The following is a 21,322-nucleotide window of genomic DNA, read 5'->3' as shown; positions in this document are numbered from 1 at the left end:
ATATGACTGTTTTATTTTGACAGTATTTGTTTGACTAAGCTATAACTGTACCCCATTTTTTCAGCACTTCCTGTATGCACAGCAGATTTCCTAAGTGGAATAGTTTAACTGCCTTGGATCAAGGGGGCTTTAAAATTCTTTTGAATGCAGGATCTATAAAACTTTTTGGCTTTGCTCGACGAGATCCTGGGTGCAATATTGCACCATTCTTCTTATGATGGGAAAAGACTGAGCATTCTATGATTGGGTTGAGGAATTATGTCCCATAATTTAATTAAACCAACTATTGCTCCATGGATTACAAAGCTATGAATACCTTTATCAGTTATCAATTGCCCCAAAAAAGCTGCATAACAAACCATCCCAGGGCTTAGTGGTTTAAAACAATAATAATTTATTTAGTTCATGAATCTAGGAGTCAACTAGGAAGTTCTGCTGCTCTGAGTTGGACATAACTCATCTCAGCTTGGCTCACTCAGGTGTCAACTGTCAGGTGGTGGGTTGGCCAGGGACTGGCTGATCTAGGACATTCTCAACTGAGAGGTCATCCTGTTTCTGATGCATGTTATTTCTCATCTTCCATCAGATAAATTCAAGCTTATTCATATGGCTAAGGTAAGGTTCCAGGAAAGAAAATGAGAGTAGGTCAAGTCTCTTAAGGCCTAAACTTAGAGTTAATAAATGGTAAGGTCAATTCAGATTCAACAGGTAGGGAACAAAACTCTACCTCTGGAGGAGAGACGTTACAAAGCCATATTTCAAAGAGCATGGATACAAAAAGGGGTGAAGAAATGTAATGTCTTCCACAAACCCCAACTAATAATACCAACTTCTGGGTTGAAAGCAAATGATATTCTTCAGGAGTACATATTGACATTTGGGTCAAACTTCCCGAGATAAAGAGAAGTTATTACCAAAGGACCTAATGGGCTGAAGTAAACTGGAACCCATCCCAGTTTATGGAACATCTTAATCTGGATCAAACTGTAATGGACTGATCTTATCTGGCCTTACAAAATAAGTTAATTCCAAGTGGAGTCCATAAAATTTGAAACCTAATAAGGCAAATATATTATGAAAATCAGTATCAGTCTAAAATTGTGAATGGCAGCCTCCAAACTATTGGAGTAAGAGTCCCCTTGCTTGAAAGTCTTAAATGTTTTCACTAGACTAGCTATCATCATCTTACCAGTCCTGAGCTGTTGGTGAGAATTAGATACCAGCCAGATTCTTTCATTATGTCTTCTAAAATAGCCAAATTTAATATAGACTAATTTTAAAAGTCATTGTGTCCATCTGTTCTCAATTGGTACAAAGAATATGGAGAGAAAATAAAATAATGGCTATAACTTCACTGAGGTGTGAAAAAGGCTGATAAGGACAGAATAAACCCCATGAACTCCTACAGTTAATATACTGCTAGCTGGAGCAAATATTAAATATGCAAATATTGCCATATTGCAAGAAAATGCAGTATATATTTTTAAGGGACCCCAAATTTATCAAGTTATTACTAATAATTATATTTAGGAATCTACTGTAAAGGAACAATCCCAAAACAGTAATAACAACTGTGAAAAATCTGTGTACCATATTCAGTGTCTTTTTTTTTTGTAAGAAGGAAAATTAAAAGTCATCTAAATGACTGACAACATAAGAATGGCCAGTAGTTATAGTATTTTAACTGGTTAGAATATTATGGAGCTTTTAAAATGGTGGTTATAAAGACCATGCAGCAACATCAAAACTATGTAAAATATAATCCTGAGTGAAATAAGATAGAGAATTGTATGCACACTGTGATGATAATTATGCAAAACAAAATGGAAAAGAATGCATAGAGTTTCAAGCAGCGTTAGTAGGAGCTGCCTTTTGGAACTCCTTTTCAAAAGCTTAAAAATGTTCTTCTTTTTTTTTTTTTCTTTTTGAGACAGAGTCTCGCTCTGTCACTCAGGCTAGAGTGCAGTGGCGCGATCTCGGCTCACTGCAACCTCTGCCTCCCAGGCTCAAGCAATTCTCCTGCCTCAGCCTCCCGAGTAGCTAGGATTATAGGCACCCGCCACCAAGCCCAACTAATTTTTGTATTTTCAGTAGAGATGGGGTTTCACCATGTTGGCCAGGCTGGTCTTGACCTCCTGACCTCAAGCCATCTGCCTACCTTAGCCTCCCAAAGCACTGAGATTACAGGCATGAGCCACCATGCCCAGCCAGAAATGTTTATATCTTTTGATTAAACTTCTAGAAATTTAACTTCTAGAAATACAACTTAAGAAAATTATTCAAATGTAAAAAAAGAAAGTTTAGAATGAAAATTTTTTTATTATATCACTGCAACATTTTTAAAAATTGTGAATAAGCAAAAACAGCCTAAATAGAAAGAATGAAATGCCTAAATTATAGCTTATCTGAATGCAAAATGTTAAGCAGCCATTAAGAATAAAAGAATTTAACGACAAAGACAAATATATCAATGTATAAAACATTTCTTTTAATACAGCAATATATAAAATAATATTAATACATAATTTAAAACTATATAGAGAAAGATGAAAACATGCCAAAATTTTAACAGTGACTAACGATGTTTAGATAAGAGCAAATTCTTAATTCTCTTCAGCTTTCTAATGCTTCTGTATATTTCCAAGTGCATGCAATAGCATATTAAGCATGTATTACTTTCATCATCAGAAAAAAATTATAAAAGACTGCATGGGAAAATATAAGAGAAAATATCTATATTGACACTAACTATGTAAGGGTGATTGATTAAAGATTGTTGTCTTGTTTTTTCTAGTTTCCACATCCTGGGATGTAGTTAAGTTAAACTTACAAAATATATAATTTTTATGAAATGATCTATGTCATGCCCTGTTTTCTAATAAGACATGACACTAGTAGTAACATTTTACATTTATAGTAAGTATTTTCAGTTTGCAAAGTATTTCACTTGTATTATTTTATTGTAAAGTAGTTCATTTGTGTTATTTCATTCAATTCATGCAGAGTTCTGTGTGAGGTGGATATTGTTGTCATGTTACCAAAACTGAGGTTCTGAGGTTAAGTGAGGTCATGCAAGTCATGCGGCTGATACATAACTGGACTGGTATTGGACCCAGTGATAGTGCTTCAAAATGCTACACCCTATCAGCTTCTATGGAATTTCTAATGAGTCTCATCAGGAATGAAAAAGCACTATGCCATTGCAAACATGATACAAATCTTTTAAGCAGCTAAGACATTTACTGGAAGAGAGTGACTCTGATTTGCTTTACAGCTCTTTCCACTGTCCTACAATGATTAATTTTTTAGAAGTTATGTTTTGATGTTTCAGTTAGTGCTTTTCTAACACACCTCCAATCCCTTGATATACTCAACTAATTAAGCAGTGATGTGTACTTTACATTAAATACTTTTTAATTAGCCACAGTGATTCCTAAACTACTCAGCCTGGGCTTGGGACCTTTAATATTCAAACTGGCAATCTAGTGCACATAAACTCTTTATTTAAATAGTGACATCTGGGATTAAGTTCAATAATGGTTTCTATGGAAACTAATGGCAATATCAAAACTTTCCAAACCACTAGCAGTGACCCAATTAGAAGAGGTAAAAAGGAGTGACAGATATAGTAGCTATCAATAGTATGGAAAGGTTAATTCTCCTTCCTCACACTAATTTTCATAGATGTGTCTGCATATTTGTTAGAAGATTATGGAATTCATTTGATATTCAAGGATCTCAAATGGATAAGAATAATACATGAAGTGAAAGTTTATTGTTCTTCAATAACATTGAAGCCAATTTCACAGAAATATAGAGATTAAAACCGAAGACCAAGGTAGGTATACATGAATGTATACATCATAGATAATATAGATAAACACTGCTAAAGATAAAAGTATAAGAATTTTGCTGCATAAAACATAAATAAGTTTTATGAATTAATTCAAATAGAAAAGTTAAATAAACCTCCTGCCTTCCTTAGACCTAAAAAAGAGAAATATTTGCTGAACTTGACTCCAGAATGAAATGCAAATATAAACATGTTTCATAAAGATTGTAATCATATAAGAAGCTCTTAAACATAGCTTTGAGATTCAAGCACAGCATAAAAATAAATCAAGATTTGTAAATTGTTATTTCTTGCTGTGAATACTAACCCAGTTTAAGCTTTAACCTTGACATTTATGTACTGTCACAATTAAAAACCCAAAATATTAGTGTACCTTGTTGCAGAGTTTTAACTTGTTTTGAGAGCTCAACAAAATATCTTCCTAGAAATCCTTATATAAATGATCTAAGCATAAGTAGTATCCTGAATTTTACTAATAAAACACAATGACAAAATGACATCTGTAGTTGGACCACCATCAGATATCTCAGACTTAATTTATCCAAAATCAGCCTCTTGGACTTTCCCTAATCTTTTTTTCCTGAAGTCTTCCTCTGTCTCAGTCAATGGTGACACCATCTTTCCAGTTGCTCAGATTACAGTTATTCTTGACAATTCTGTCAGCAAATCTCAACCTTCACTCAACATGTCTTCACCATCAAACCACTTCTCTCCACTTTGCTTCCCACTACCGGGCCCAATTCACCACCTTCACCTGCTTTTTCAGTAGGCTTCTCACTGCTCTTCTCCTTGGGCCCTTCAGCAAAACTCCCTACCCTGAATGAAAATGTAAATTAACTGATCAATTAGCTAACAAGAATTGACTGAGCTCCCAGAGATCCATGTTGTATAGGGTTCTATGAAGCAAGTAAGGATGCTTTGACTACAAAGATATTACAGTTGAAGATGGCAAACATTTCTTAGGAAACAATTAGAAAGCAATGAGAGATAATATATTACCAAATACTAAGTCTAAAAATAGACACTATGTTGTCTAGGAGGTGTGGGTTGTCGTTTCTTTGCTGCCATTAACCTTATGAGCCTAGGGAAACTGTTTCCCCTGTTCACCCTCATCACCTCTGTTTTGCAAATAAGGAGACTGTCTTGGATGATTTATTGGTTCATTAGAATGCTTATTCTTGGTTTATCTATTATTTCAGAGAAAGGAGATGTCTATTATTTCAGAGAAAGTAGAAACACCTACGTGGCAGAGGTGGGTTATTGTTTAGCAATGTCTCCCCTTTCTCCTGCCTTTCGCCGCCTCCCTAGAAGCCACACTGAGGAAGTTCTAAAAGATTGAAACTTCCTTATTTGAAAATAGATCCATACCAGGCAATTTCCCATTGAACTTTGCTGAACCTTATGAAGCCAAACATACATTGATGCATTTACATATATTGGTATCTGAAAGCATTTTCTAACATCAAACTATGAATACTATTGAAAATAGAAATATTTTATGTAATTAGCCATATTCTTACCATCCCCTGTAAAAACTTGTTGTCCTCTATTGTTATTTGTCTATTTCATGTATGTGATCTGTTTTGATTTGCCCAAAGAGATGGCAAGCCTCTCTAGGTCAAGAGTCATGGATTATATGCTTCTCTATCCCCCTTTGTTTGCTATATACAGTGTTTTATACATGGGCGTAATATGATTCTATACCTTTATAAATAATATCTGCGTAGCCTACATACAGGATATACATGTCACACCACTGTTCTACAATACAAATTAGGTCATGGATAGATTCCATCACCCATTATCATGAGTGCTCCATTATTCTATGCTATCGACCCAGTAAGAACAACTGGGTTTGAATGGCGTTATGAAAGGACATAGATGATTTATCTTGGCAGCATAGAAAATACTGAAAAGGACAGGGGACAGCAATGTCCCTATGCAGTAATAATAATACTCCTAAAAGTTACAGTTTTCAGAATCTGGATTATGGTAGTACTAGGGGTTGCAAGGAGGACATCCTGTGGATTTCACCACGCCCCTGAAGAACTTGGAACAATGTGCTGCTGTTTCCTGACATGGCATCAGTGAGTAGTGCATGGTGCTCATCTGTCCAGCTATGAACCATTGTTCTGACTGAAAGATCAGAGTGCAGTTTCTTGGCCCCTATGCCCACAAACACTTCTGTTGGTGGTGTGGCTTAGGGTCACATTACCTCATCTTCTCCTGACTTCTGTATCTAAACAAGCCACAAAGAAAAAAGAGGATATAACCAGTATTGTTGACTTATGTCTATGGCTAAGGTCTCCTAAACATGTTTGTAATAAAATCTCTTCCTTCTGTCTTAAATACTAGATACCTGACTCCTCAGTTTGCTTTTCCTTTACTTCTGTTATCTCGTATCACTTGCTCCAACAGAGACCAAAGTTGTCTTTCCAGATTGCCATGAATCCCTGGGGTAATACACACTTCCTCCTTATTCTAGCATTTTATAAACACAGATGGCAATTTTGTCTTTGGATCTCTAGCCCTGGCACCTTCTATTCTCATTCAACAAGCTGCAATAAATCTAGAAGAGATGACCAAACCTCTGAGTTGTTATTTTGTGAACATGAGTTACCTGTGCAGATTCGTTTAAAGTTGGGATTTTCCAGAAGGTGTCCTGGAAGGCGGCACTGGAACCGATGTTGCCAGAACTCAGGGAACCAGGGATTCCTCGTGTTAGTGTCCAGCCTCAGTTTCAGGAAATAATCATCAAATGACCTGACCTCTGGAGACTGCAGCTTTATCGTGATTCCCCCGTTGGCTTCCACCTCATAACCTTCAATGACTTCATCTCTGTCTGCCCATCCATCACTAAAAAATGCAGGGATTGGGGTAGGGAGAGAGAAAGACAAACATCTCACAAATAGAGCTCAGAGTTATATACGAATGAAGCAATCCAGAAAAGGCTACAGTCTATTTTAAGCCAGCATTACTACCCATCAACTTTTTTTTTTTTGGTAGAGAGTAGAAAGTTTTGAAAGCATAATATCCTGTTTGTTTCTTTGTTTTTCACAATTGTGAAAGTGATGATGAGATGATGACAGCAACACTTACAATTAAAGTTCGATGAGTATTCACTAGTCATCAGATTCTGTGCTATTCACTTTTACTGAGAGGGAAGACATTCAGCCACAAAGCCTATCAGTCACTCTCCAAACCAGAAGAAAATAAAATCTAGGTACCTCAGAGGCTGACCTTCAAAATAAGAGCTCAACAAGGTTTCAGCATTGCAACGAAGATCATTACATGAGCTACCTTACATAGATAAGAAAACTGATATAGTTCTGAAACATGCCAACCACAGTTTTTTCTCCTGGGACATCATTCAAATCTGCCTCCCATAGAAGTAGCCAGATATTTTCATTTTTTTAATGTTACTTCAAAATAGCAGCATTAAAGAAAAACAATCTCATCTCAAATTATAAAAAGAATTCTCCTTCTCACTAAATGGGAGCACACTGACATTTTATTCAGTGAGATAGAATTTTTGAAATGTGATCACCTTCTAGAACATTCCTATCTACCAGAAGTAATGTAGCCCCAGTTTAATTCAGGTGCACATGTGAGCCAGGCCTATGAGGGTATCAAAGACAAATTCCACCAGACAAAGCTAAACACGCAAAGAAGACTCTGTTCAAGACTATTACAACATATGAGAGACACTGAACCCAACTCTGCTAAAATAAAAGATGGGAAGGTTTTTAGTCCCGGGTGAGCTAGTGGAAAAGTACTGGAGGGCCACTGGCACGAGGTCGGCCCATGTGATTAGGCATCTGTGTTTGCTAATTGTCACATTAGACTCCTGCCGTCCCACAGAAACTGGAAGGGAGGGGTTTACCACTATTCTTGATGATTACATTTAAAGGGATGGCTGTCAGGTCCTTGTCATTCAGTAAAACTTCTTTGGTTTCTGAAATTAGCAAGAAACTAGACGATCTACATCTCAAAAAGGCAGAGAAATAATTTACAGTTTTAGGTTTTCCAAAGTAAATGCTCTTAGAAAAGGGACGTCAGGGGCCTGTACGCAGGAAGAAACCTGTCTAAAGTTTAGTCAAGCTGAAGAGAATATTAAGGCTGTCTTGGTCAGGGGATGGATTTATTCTTCTCTGCACAGAGTGGTGCCCTGAAGTTTGTGGAATATAAAGATGCAGTCTCTGCCAAAGAAAGCATTTTATTGCTTGCTTCTCACAGAGAAGGGACTGGGCAAACATTAGTGACCATATCTCACCCTTGGTTACCTGAGATCAATTGAGATAAATGTACTCTTAGCTGAGCTAAGCAGTGCAGTTCTTCTCTAGAATCTTCCCATTGAACCACACGTGAGCTGCATTTTCAACAGATCAGGGGTTGCTGAAGGTATAGCTGACTTAATCTGACCCAGAACTAAAGGGACTTTGAGGTACAGTAGAGTCTAGCCAGCCACACCAGAGAATGTATTTTTTATATGCTTCCAAATCCACTAGGGTAGAGACTCTACAATTTTGTATAGATCCTTCCTTCCTTCCTTCCTTCCTTCCTTCCTTCCTTCCTTCCTTCCTCCCTCCCTCCCTCCCTCCCTTCCTCCCTTCATTCCTTCCTTCTTTCCTTTCTTCTTTCTTTTTTCTTTCTTCTTTTCTTTGTTACTTCTGTGTGTTCCTAGCAGTCACTGTGTGCCAGATGTTCTGCTATGAATTCAAATGAGAATAAGACTCACTATCCTCTGCCCCCACGGTGCTACAGCCTTGTGGGGAAAACAGACACTAAAAAAGAATTACAAACTCTATGAGGCTAAAGAAAAAGAAGTGCCTTTAATCCTAGGACTTTGGGAGGCCAAGGGAGGTAGATTGCTTGAGCTCAGGAATTTGAGACCAGCCTAGGCAACATGGAAAATCCCCATCTCTACAAAATAAATAAATAAATAATAAATAAAATTATCTGGATGTGTTGGTCCACACCTGTGGTCCCAGCTATTTGGGAGGCTGAGGTGGGAGGATCCTGTGAGCCCAGGAAGCTGAGGCTGCAGTGAGTCATGATCTTGCCACTGCACTCCAGCCTAGGCAACAGAGCAAGACCCTGTCTCAAAAAAAAAAAAAAAAAAAAGCGACCAGTATCATGGGGAGCGATAGCTTGGGGGTTTAACTTAATCTGGTGTGTAGATATGACACGTGTGCCTGCTTGTGTGTGTGTACGCACGCCTGTGTGTGTGAGGTAGTGGGGGATAGAGGTAATTAGAGATGGCTTCTTTAAGAAGGTGATGGCTGAGCTGAGACCCAAAAGAGGAGTCAGCCTTAGTCAGGTGAGGAGAAGGGGAGGGTTTGGTATAGAAGGTTCCTGGCAGATTAACATACAAGAAAAAGTTTGGCACATTCAAGGAACTTAGAAAGAGTTAGTATAGCTAGAGAATAGAAAGAAGTATGGCATGCGATGGGGGTGGGTACATAAATCCCAGCCTAGACACTGTTAGTCTGAAGACCATGGGAAGTCCTCAAAGTGTTGTAAGCCTATTACTCAATCAGGTCATTCTGCTCTCCTCCCTCATGGTAAATGACCTGCCTATTGTTCTAGTGAGTCCTCTGCTTACCATCGCTGAATATGATGGCCAGTCAAATTGATTTTAAAAAGACTGACTGATTCATTTTTTTCATATGTCCAGTCTGCTCAGAAAGGCTCAAACCAGTTTATTTACATTTAAATGTATTTATATTTACATCTTAACTACATCTACAGCAATTTGAAGATTTGAGCTATAGTTCATGACACAAAGGAGGATAAAAATAAGACCAGTTAGACTTTGAAGAAATTCTGTCTAAGGGTAAATATTTAAAAATTGAAATGACATAACTTGAAAAAAATAACTGCTTTTGACATAAAGGTTAGGGTTGAAGTGTGTTTCTCCCTAAGGTTTAATAAGATGTGAAATTTGTTTTGTTTACAGTCTGTACAAGAAAGTCACCATCATAAAAATGTGTACGAAATGAACTTGCTGTGATGTTTATGTGCAATTTAAAAGCACATAACAGCTTAGTTTGTAAAGGCAAATGCTTTGTGTCAATTCTAGAAGGAGAGAAAAGTGTGACTTCCTGCCCTTGAGCCCACCAGCATTGAAGGGCACTTTATAGGACGAAAACTTTGTCTGTGAATATGTAGAAATTTTAAGTCACATGGTTTAGTGGTCTGGAATTCTAAGTCTCCTTAACCACTAGTTAAAGACCTTCACCCTCACTATAGGTGCCTGCTCTTTCAGAAGTTAGAGTTGTTGTTAAATCTAAGAGGTCATAAAATCAAGGAGAACCAGGATATAAGGAAAATATTCAAGTAGGATTTCTTGGTGGGTATGTTTTAAAGAGTTAATTGCTAAAGGTTTGTATGAGATCTTAAATCTATCACAGGTAAGGTGTTAGAGAATGCTATCACGAAAAAAAGTCACTAGAAAACATCTCTAAAGCAATCCTCTGTTTTTATACTTTCAAAGTGTTTCATCTTTGTATCACCTGTCAAATGCATTTTCAGAAAATTTTAAAGGATTTTTGCTGTTTCGTTGCATTGGGATTCTGTGTGAGGATGTTGTTTTGATGAATTTTCTCTGAAGTACACTTTAAAACAGCAAACCAGCAACATATCTGATTCCTGGTAGAGGATCTTTCTTAGATGGTGGTGGCAGGGTGTAAACTAGACTATGCTTGACCTGAGATGACCTGCAGGTACCTGGTCACTCGCCAAGTGTCTGGAGTGAATCCTGCTGTGCTGGGTAGTGACCCAGCCTCAAACAGCACTGGACTCTCTGTGAAGCACATTCACTGCCTCTAGCAGCTTCTGCTGCTCCATCTGCTTCTCAGTTATGAGTTCCATTTTCTAGCTGGGGTCTGGAAATAAAACTATATATTGTGAACTGTTTAACAGAAAGCTGTATGTCTTAAGTATTTCTCACTAACATACAAGAATTCTTATTTCCTATTCCCCCTCAATATTTTTATACAGCAATTCTTCATGAGGCTATTTTCCAATCAACCTATAAAATTTCACACTTCAAACCTGAATAGTTAGAAGATTTCTTCTATCTTATACATTCTAATATTAATAACAGGAAAATACTATTTCTGCTTCCACCAATTACAATTTGACAGGGGCTGTATGAATGTTACTTTTGCATTATATCAGTTAAACTAATTTAATTAGCAAACTGACAGTAAAAAACAGAAACACAATAGTATTTTTTAAATGTGCAAAAACATTTTAGAAAAACCTATTTTCATTCAATTAAAATAATTACAGTCTAGGTACTAAAGTAATTTTATTTGTGTTATGAGTTCAAGTAATTGTGTGTACCTGATAATAAAATTATAATTCTTTAAAATATTCCAGAGATTACAATATAATAGGGAAAAGATGAAAACCATAATCAAACGATATTTTTAAAACATATGTAAACAAATATGAAATTCTTTTATTTACAATGTTAACCATATTCACAACGGTTGAAGAAATACAGCACGTGTCATATTCATTTGACATTTATCAAATGAATAAATTTATTAATTTATTGAGCAAGAAATGAGGTGAACACTACTTTTTTTTAGCTTACTGCTTGGATGTTTTCAAATCATGGCACAAAGTTGAGGTTGTGGGGAACTCAGGTACAGCCCAGTGGATTTGCAGAGTTGAGAAAAAGGAGCTGGAAGTCTAGCAAAGCTAGGGTGGCCAGGGTTTACAGGGCAAATGCTGCAGAAGAGATGCTACAGCAAAAGAGAATGGTCTGCAGTACATCTCCCACAAGTATTCAGATGAATATTAGCCATTTATTTAATGAAATTACCTGAGGCTGAGGAATAATCAACCAATATGATTTGAAGGAGTAGCACCTGGAGGCCATGTATTGTTGGGAATAGTAACTGTTTCTAACAGCTAGAGTGAAAAACTTTAAATTCCAAGGAGAATTGGATAATGTATTAGGAAGGGTCTTGCCTCAATAGTGAAGAAAAATTGGATTTTGACTAAATACCACTCTGGGCCTGCCTAACAAACCATAAAAGCAAAATATAAGAGGATCAAAATAATTTAACTTCCTCCCAGAACTAGTTCCAGAACATTTTTTTTAATGCAAAATACTTGGTACTCAACAAGGTAAAATTCTCACTGTTTAGCATCCAATAAAAAATTACCAGGCATGTAAATCCATATGTGGATGGAAGGAGAAAGTGATATTAAAGTTACAATTATAATAAATTATCACACGGTGATGTAGGTTAGATAGAGGAATTTTTAAAGAGTCACGTAATAGGAATGAAGAGGAATATATTTTTGATTGGGTGGCCAGGAAAAGTATCAAGTGCTTTGAGAAGCAACTTTGAAGAGAAAACACTTAACACTAAGATCTGAGCTACATGAAGGCACGAGCCAGGTGAAGATCAGAGGGAAGGAAGTCTTTGGGCAGCTTGTGCAAAGGTCCTAAGACGGGAACAAGCAGCTATGACTGAACATTACCCATTGCCATGAAACTCTAGGCTAAGCAGGTTTACGTTAATCAGAAGAAAGGATATTTGAGTAGACACTTTTGTTTTTCAGCTATCTACTGTATATTTGATACTCTAAATTTTTGATGTGTTTTCATAGCTTTTGTAAAGTCTTTGCTAGGAAGTGAAGATGACATTTTCTATGAGAAGATGGTCCCATTTTGATAACCTAGATTAATGAGTCACTTCTGAGAGCAAAACTAGAGAAACAAATGAGCCCATCAGGGCTTAGAGCAAGCCACAGCTCTCTTCCTCACACCTTACTCAGTAGACCCTATTTCTATGTCATTAGGAGCTCAGAAACACCTCACTGTTCAAAGACCTCACAAAGATATGCGAAGTCCCCTCCAGAAAAGTCTTAACATTTTGTTCTGAGAGTTTTCCATATGGCCTCAAAATCATCTTGTGTTATTGCAAACTGTTGGCTACAGGACTTCACTAGGATTCTGTTAGAATGGACCCAGTTTTGAAGGTGAAATTCTGCAAGGTTTGAGTGGAATTTGAAGTTTTAGACTTTGGCTTCACTAGGTCCCATAGTGAACTCATCCAATAGGCTCAGCCTCGTTACTAAAATTTCTATTACCACCTATTTTTTAGTGATCTCTCATTCTAAAGCAGCCCTGGAGTTCAGAGTAGGGCTCTGCTTCAGACAGGTGACTGGAAGCAAGAGCTATGCACAATTTCTGTAAAAAAAGAGAAAAAAAAAGTGTTCCTTAATAAGGACCATAGACAGTCTGACCCTCAGCCAATTTAAAGTCATATGTGAAAAGGGCACAAAAGTATATATGGAGTCAGGGAGGGTAGGTATCATGAATAATAAGAAGTTAGGGGTTTATAAAATGAATGTAGATAATGAATGAGTTATGACTAAATTGTGAGGATATTGAGTTATTCTTGGCAATCATGCCTGGCTGGGCAGTTTCTTGGGTTGCAGTGTCATTGCAATGACTAAAATGAAACTCCCAGCTCAGGGGCCTCAGGCAACAAGAATAATTCTTCAGCACCACAGAGAAGGTAACTGTATGTTTTCAGTATTTGCAGAAGAAAGGAAGAAAAGAACACAGAGTGAAAGGGAAAGAGAGACTAAGAAATGAGCATCTAAAGACCATGGTAGCAGAACAGTCAGCAGTGCACATATAGACGGTTAATTTTCCAGGGCTGCTCCCTTGTATTCTGAGATGCCAACCAGGTTGTCAGAATCTCTTTTAGTTCTTTTAAAAACTGATTTATTTTTCTTATTTGAACAAAAGGTCAAAGCACAGCAATTTGTGGCTTTTCAAACGTGAATCCAATGGTTTAGTAACTCATTAACAAATCCCCCCTAACAGACCCAGTGCAAGTGATTCTAATCTCTAATTTCTAGATCCTGCCATTTGAAGAAAAACAAAAATGTCCTCATCAGTTTGGGGTCAATAGTTCTATGAATTGCTAATTCATCCTAAGCATCCAAAGTATCCCCTGACGTTTTGCATTAAAAGTAGAATATTTAAAAAAAAATTGTTTGGACTTTTTGGCTGGGTGTGGTGGCTCATGCCTGTAATACCAGCACTTTGGGAGACCGAGGCAGGCGGATCACGAGGTCAGGAGATTGAGACCATCCTGGCTAACACAGTGAAACCCCATCTCTACTAAAAATACAAAAAATTAGCCAGTCATGGTGGCACGCGCCTGTAGTCCCATCTACTGGGGAGGCTGAGGCAGGAGAATTGCTTGAACCTGGGAGGCAGAGGTTGCAGTGAGCCAAGATCGCGCCACTGTACTCCAGCCTGAGCGACAGAGCGAGACTCCATCTCAAAAAAAAAAAAAAAAAAAAAAATTGTTTACAAGTTTCACAACGTAGTCAACTAAGTTAATGCAGATATTCTCCTGAATACAGAAGTATATATAAAAAATGAAATATAATCAAGAAACAAAAAGTAATTCCCAGGTGCTAGCAATGGTGACAGAAATCAAAGCCAAATGATATGCATCAGGGAATGCTTATCAACAATAGCCTGTAAGGCCCTGGAGACTGGAAATCGATTCTAACACCCATCTGGTGATGTGAAAGATGGCTTCATGAACCATAGAAGTCAGACAGCTGAAGCTGAGACCCAAACAGAAAACTGGGATATTTGAAGTCTTACAAAATCCAATAGAATGGAACTGAAAGTGTTGCCTGAGGAGGCTTGAAGTCAGTCCAAGGACTATGGTAGAAAAAGCAATAAAGGAAAGTCACCATGCACAAGAGTGATGTCTGAATTTACACAGCCTATATAAGAACCATAAGTCTAGATATTGTTATAAAAACTCATCTAACATTATTGAAAATCCCTAGGATCCAAATGAAATGCCATCGGAAGTCAAAATTTAAAGACACTTTTAAAATCAATGGAATTCTGAATTACCATTCTGGGAGGCAGGGTAGATGGGGAAAGGGGATATGTTAGTTAAAGGGTACAAAATTCAGTTCAACAGGAAGAATAAGTTCTAGCAGTGTATCATAGTGTGGTGACTATAGTTAATAATAACATATTGCGTATTTTTAAATTGCTAAAAGAATAGATTTTAAATGTTCTCACCACCAAGTAGTGATAAGTATGTGTAGTGATGGATATGTCAAGTAGTCTGATTTAATCATTCCAGAATGTATGCATGTATCACAACATCACATTGTACTCCATAAATATAAAGGATTAGTGTTTGTCAATTAAAACTAAAAGGAGCTAAAAACAGAACAACAATTCAACCCGGCAATCCCATCACTGGGTATATATCTAGAGGAATATAAATCATTCTACCATAAAGACACATGCACGTAAATGTTCACTGCAGCACTATTCACAATAGCAAAGACACAGAATCAATCTAAGTGCCCATCTATAACTGATTGGATAAAGAAAATGTGTATACACCACGAAATACTATGCAGCCATAAAACAGAATGAAGTCATGTCTTTTATGGGAAAATGGATGGAGCTGGAGGCCATTATCCTTAGCAAACTAATGCAGGAACAGAAAACCAAATACTGGATGTTCTCACTTATAAGTGAGAGCTAAATTATAACACATGAACACAAAGAAGGGAACAACAGACTCTGGGGCCCCCTTGAGGGTGAAGGATGGGAGAGGAGCAGAAAAAAATAACAATTGGGTACTAGGCTTAGTACCTCAGTGAGGAAATAATCTGTACAACAAACTCCCTTGACACGATTTTACCTATGTAACAAACCTTCCCATGACCCTTGAACCTAGGTTTTTTAAAAAAGAAAATATACCCACTAAGATAATCTCTCAATAATATACATATACATACACAGACTAGAGCACTAAACTGACATCAGATTCACAAATGAGTTAAACTTTACTTTTAAAAGACAATTATTCTAAAACTAGATATAAAACCTAGCACTATGCTTTGAGAAATTCCAAAAACATAGTGATATGGAATAGTTAAAAGAAATGGATAGGCCAGGTGTGGTGGCTCATGCCTTTAATCCCAGCACTTTGGGAGGCTGAGGTGTGCAGATCACCTGAGGTCAGGAGTTCGAGACCAGCCTGGCCAACATGATGAAACCCCATCTCTACTAAAAACTACAAAAAAAAAAAATTAGCCGGGCATGGGGGTGGGCACCTGTGATCCCAGCTGCTTGGGAGGCTGAGGCAGGAGAATCACTTGAACCCAGGAGGCAGAGGTTGCAGTGAGCCGAGATCATACCATTGCACATTCCAGCCTGGGTGACAGAGTGAGACTCTGTCTCAAAAATAAATAAATAAATGGATAGATGATATTATTCTCAGAAAAATGGCCAAAACAAAATTAAATACTGATTAAAATATCCAACTAATCCAATCCTAAACAATCAATCAAATATCTAAACTCTCCAACAGAAGACAGGAAAGTAGGGGAGAGCACTGGAAAGGTAAGACAAACAGCAAGCGCAAGATAAGCTGATGACACTAATTCCACATGTATCAGTGATTATATGTAAATTCACAGGTTAAAAAAAAAACAGAGACTTTCTATTAAATTAAAAAGAAAAACATTGATATCTTTTTTGTAACAGGTTTTTCTAAAATATGAATGTACTGAATAATTAAAAGTAAAAGATAGTAAGAGATTAACCAAGCAAATATTAACCAACACAAAGTAGAGGTTGTTATAGTAATGTAAGATACAACTTATTTTCAGGCATAAATCTTTATTAGGAATAAAGAAAGTCAGTGTCTCTGAAGATAAAATAATTTGAAATTTGTACAGTAAGTAACATAGCAAGATGGAAAGTAAATTGATAAAAAGAAATCTGTCTCCTCTATGTGAATCTCTCTCTTTGTAGTCTAACTTACTACTCTGTTATTAATAGAAGAAGCTGGCAAAATTTGTTAGAGATTTAGAATATTTTCACACAATTAACATGCTTGATGCTTGGTCTAATGAACATGTATAGGGTCTCCTTCTTAACAGAGGAGAATGTGTTTCGAAGGCATACATGGAAATTTAAAAATTAATCTAGTTAATGTAAGTCTCAACATATTTTAAAAATTAATATATAGCCCACATCTCTGAGCATCATAAATTAAATTAGAATCTTTTTTTAAAAAAACCAATACATCTACCTCCAACTACTTGGAAACTAAAAACTTTAAACTTATAAGGAAATTGAAGTTAAAGAAGTCATAAATGAAACTTAAAACATATTATTTGAATGTAAAGAAAAATACCAGATATTGAAATTCATAGGAAGTAGCTTAAAGAGTTCTTAGGAGGAAATTTATTCCCAGAAATGCTTATATTTTTTAAAAAAGAGAAAAGCTGAAAATAAAGGAGCTTATTTTCAACCTAAGAAAATAGAAAAGAACACAGAATAAACATAAAATAAAGCAAAAAATAATAAAATTGGGGGAAAGATGTAATAAAAATGATCAACCAACCTAAAACTTGGTTCTTAGAAAACATTAATGAAATATTCAATCCTCTGAGATTATTGTCATGGATGAAAAAGAGAGAAGGCACAAAAAAACAATATTTAGCATAAAATTAAAATATAATGTAACTTCAGATACAGGATAAATTTTTTAAAAAATTATTTAAAATACTATGAAAAAGTTGATGCCAATAAATTTTAACTCCAAGCCAATAAAATTTAATCCTAACCGTTTTCTTAGAAAAGCTTAATTAGTAAGCCTGACTGAAGAAGAAATATAATATCTGAACAATAGTATATTTAACAATGAAATCAGTAGTTTAAAATGTACTCACTAAAATAATACTAGATTTACCAGATGGTTTAACACGTGTTCATAGAACAGATAATTGTTATCTTATAAAAACTCAACCAGAGATTTAAAAAATGAATATTCTCCAACTGGGGATATTATAACTTTCCAATTAAGGATATTATAACAATACTAAAACCAGTCAAAGACTGAAAGATTTCTGAAAATATATGCCAATATCACTCACAATATTGTTGTAAAAAATATATAAAGTCAAATTAAGGAAGATATAAAAAGACACTATATTACAATCATATTTAATTAATCAAGTAATCCAATAATTTTTTTGTTTTTTGCATTTATACCTGGTTGGCTTTATTAGAGGACTAGCAAAAGTCAGTCCTGTAGAGACGTCAGCTCAGGCCGATGTTTACAATTCACCTGCATCAAGCATCTCCTCTACATTGTTTTTTAAAAAATTATTCAATTATTTTTAAAACTTAAGGTGAAATTTACATAACATCAACCATTTTAAAGTGAAAAATTCAGTATCCTTCAGAACATACAAAATGTTTTTCAATCATCACTTCTATCTAATTCCAAAATATTTTCATTACCCCAAAATACAACCTCATACCCAGTAGGCAGTCACTTCCTATTTCTCCCTGTCCCCAGTCCCTGGCAATCAAGTCACTTTTTTATCTCTATAGATTTACCTATTCTGGATATTTCATATGCAAATGTAATCACACAATACATGAACTTTTGCATCCAGCTTCTTTTATTTAGCATGATGTTTTAGAGATTTAACCATTTTGTGGTGTATATCAGTGCTTCATTCCTTTGTACGGATGTACAGTATTACATCATATCAATATACTACGATTTGTTTATCCATTGGTCTGCTGATGAGCTTTTGGGTTGTTTCCATCTTTTGGCTATCATGAATAGTGCTTCTATAAACATATGTATACATGCATTTTTTTGACTATCTGTTTTCAAATCTTTTGGTTATGTATCCAGGAATGAAAATGCTGGGTCATATGGTAATTCTATGTTTAGCTTTTTGTGGAACTACCAAACTGTTTTCCATAGCAGCTGCACTATTCTACATTCCCACCAGCAACGTACAAGGGTTTCACTTTTGTACAAATTCATTAATTATTGTTATCTACATTTTTTGAATTCTAGCCATCTTACTGGATATGAAATACTATCTCATTGTGATTTTGATTACCATTTTTGTAATGGCTAATGATGTGACTACTTTCCTGTGCTTGTTGGTCACTTGTGTGTTTTCTTTGAGAAATGTCTATTCGTGGCCTTCATCTATTTTTAATTGCATTTTGTTAAGTTGTAAGATGTATATATTCTTGATACTAGGCCCTCAACAGATATATAATTTGCAAATATTTCTTCCACTCTGTATGTTATCTTTTCACTTTCTTGATAATGTCTTTTCATGTATAAAAGTTTTAAATTTTGAAGTCCAATTAATCTATTTTTTCTTTCATTGGTAATGCATTTGATGTCATAGATAAGAATTAAATTCCAAAGTCATAAAGATGTACTCCTATGTTTACTTTTAAAATTTTATGGTTTCACCTCTTATATTTAGGTCATTGTTATACTGAATTAATTTTTGTTTATAGGTGAAGGAAGGGTCCAGCATTATCATTTTGTATACAGATATCCAGTCCTCTCAGAAATATTTGTTGAGACTATTTTTCCCATGGAATGATCTTGGCTTTTTCAATGAAAATAATTTGGGTTTATTTCTGGATTCTCAATTCTATTGCACCTGACTATATGTTAATATCTGTCCTTATGCTGGTACCACATTGTTTTGATTACTATGGCTTTGTAGTAAGTTTTGAAGTATTAAAATGTGAGTAATTAAAATTTCTTTTTCTGTTTCAATATTGTTTTAGTTATTTGGGGCCTCTTGCAATTACATATGAATTTGAGGATCCATGTTTCCATTTTTCCAAAAACAGTTGTTGGAATTTGATAAAGATTGAATTGAAACTTACAGATTTGTTTAGATAGTTTTATCATATTAGTAATATTAAATCTTCTAATCCACAAATATTGAATATTAAGTTTTCCAATCCATGCATATCTTTCCATTTATTTGTGTCTTATTTAATTTTTTTAGCAATCTTTTGCAGTTTCCTGTGAAAAAGTCTTTCACTTCCTCATGTTTATGTTTAAGAAGTATTTGTGGTAGCAAATGAAAGAGAAGATAAGGGGGACTTTCTTAGAATAATAACAAAAATTTTCCTAAATATCAGAAGATCTAGATGTGCGTACCTACATACACACAAGCACACTACAGAAGCAAAGAGATAAAACACCTCAAGGAAGGCTTTACAAAGTATAAAATAAATATATATATAATATATCTGTTCAAAATAATATATATATATTTCTGTCAAAAAGATATATTTATCAAAAGAAGCAATATTGGCTTAACTCACAGATTATAATAAAAATAATATATTAAATTGGATTTCAAAGAACCAAAACTATGTTGCATACAACAGACCCACCTAAAATAAAACTTATCAGATTGAAAAGTTGAAAATAACATGATATACAAAAGCATACCAGGGAAATGTAAACAAAAAGAAACCAACTAACATAATTTTAACATCAGAGAAGGAATAATTTAAGGCAAATGCCAATTTTAAATTCGTTTGATTAGCAACCTTAATTCCATCTGCAATATTAGTTCCCCCTTGTTTTGTAATATAACATAGTCACAGGTCCGGGAAATTATGATGTAGACATTTTTGGGGGGTCATTATTGTGCCTACCACAGTCTGCCCTCTGTTGCATAAAGATTTGTATCAATCCCACATTCAAAATACAGTCACTGTATCCCAACATCCCCAAAAGTCTCAACCCATTACAGCATCAACTCAAAGTCCAAAATCTCATTTACATTTCTTCAACTCAATATTCCCAGGTCTCATCACCTCAATCATGTAAAGCAGGTATGAGTGAAACATGATGTATCCTGGGGCCAAACTCCTCTCCATCTATGCCTGTGAAATTAGAAAGCAAATTATCTGCTCCTCAAAATACAATAGTCGGACAGGCATGGAGTACCAGTATATAGACATTCCCATTCAAAAAGAGAGAAAATTGAAAGAAAAAATGAGTCACCAATCGCAAGCAATTTCAAAACCCAAATGGCCAGACAATATTGGGTTTCAAAGCCTGGGAATAATTTCCTATGGTTACAGGCTCTGCCCTCTGGTCATGAGACTTGGCTCTCTGAGTCATGCTTCCTTTTTTATGAATGGTAGCACATGTTTGCAACTGAATAGTTTATCAGTCTATTTCCTGCCTGTATAATTTTGTGAGTCTGACAGTTATGCTTCATTTCATAGTCTCTGTCCCTTTCAGTCAGAGCTGTCAGTTTTTTACGTTGTTAAGAAATTCTGAAGAACCTTGTGTACGTCAAGAAAATGTTTCCCATTAAACAAGAGTTGCGTCCATGGATCTGTCCTAGATAATCTGATCTCTATTTTTGGTTTCTCTGGAGATGGCTAAGGAGACCCATAAAGTGCACTAATCTGTTCAAAGAGCCCCTTGTATGACCGAATACACTTATCTTTTGATCTTTTTAATGCAGTAACAAAAGGTTGTCCAGCCACACCCTTGGCTTTCCCTACAGATCATGTTTTCCTGACAGTTATTCTCCTAATTTTAGCATATTTGTAATCTGGAC

The 21,322-nt window shown here is 35.7% G+C and overlaps 1 protein-coding gene across 5 annotated transcripts in view; it reads right to left on the bottom strand.

Moving 5' to 3' along the window:
- GRM1 (glutamate metabotropic receptor 1) overlaps positions 1-21,322 on the bottom strand; it is a 410,378-nt gene that overhangs the window by 126,107 nt on the left and 262,949 nt on the right. For all 5 annotated transcript variants that reach the window (XM_054685492.2, XM_009451747.5, XM_009451743.5 and 2 more), the window contains 1 exon segment: positions 6,474-6,709. In XM_054685492.2, coding sequence (XP_054541467.1) covers positions 6,474-6,709 — 236 coding nt within the window.

Source organism: Pan troglodytes, chromosome 5 (assembly GCF_028858775.2).
Source record: "Pan troglodytes isolate AG18354 chromosome 5, NHGRI_mPanTro3-v2.0_pri, whole genome shotgun sequence".
Lineage (NCBI taxonomy): Eukaryota > Metazoa > Chordata > Mammalia > Primates > Hominidae > Pan > Pan troglodytes.
This window is presented reverse-complemented; position numbering and strand designations above follow the sequence as displayed.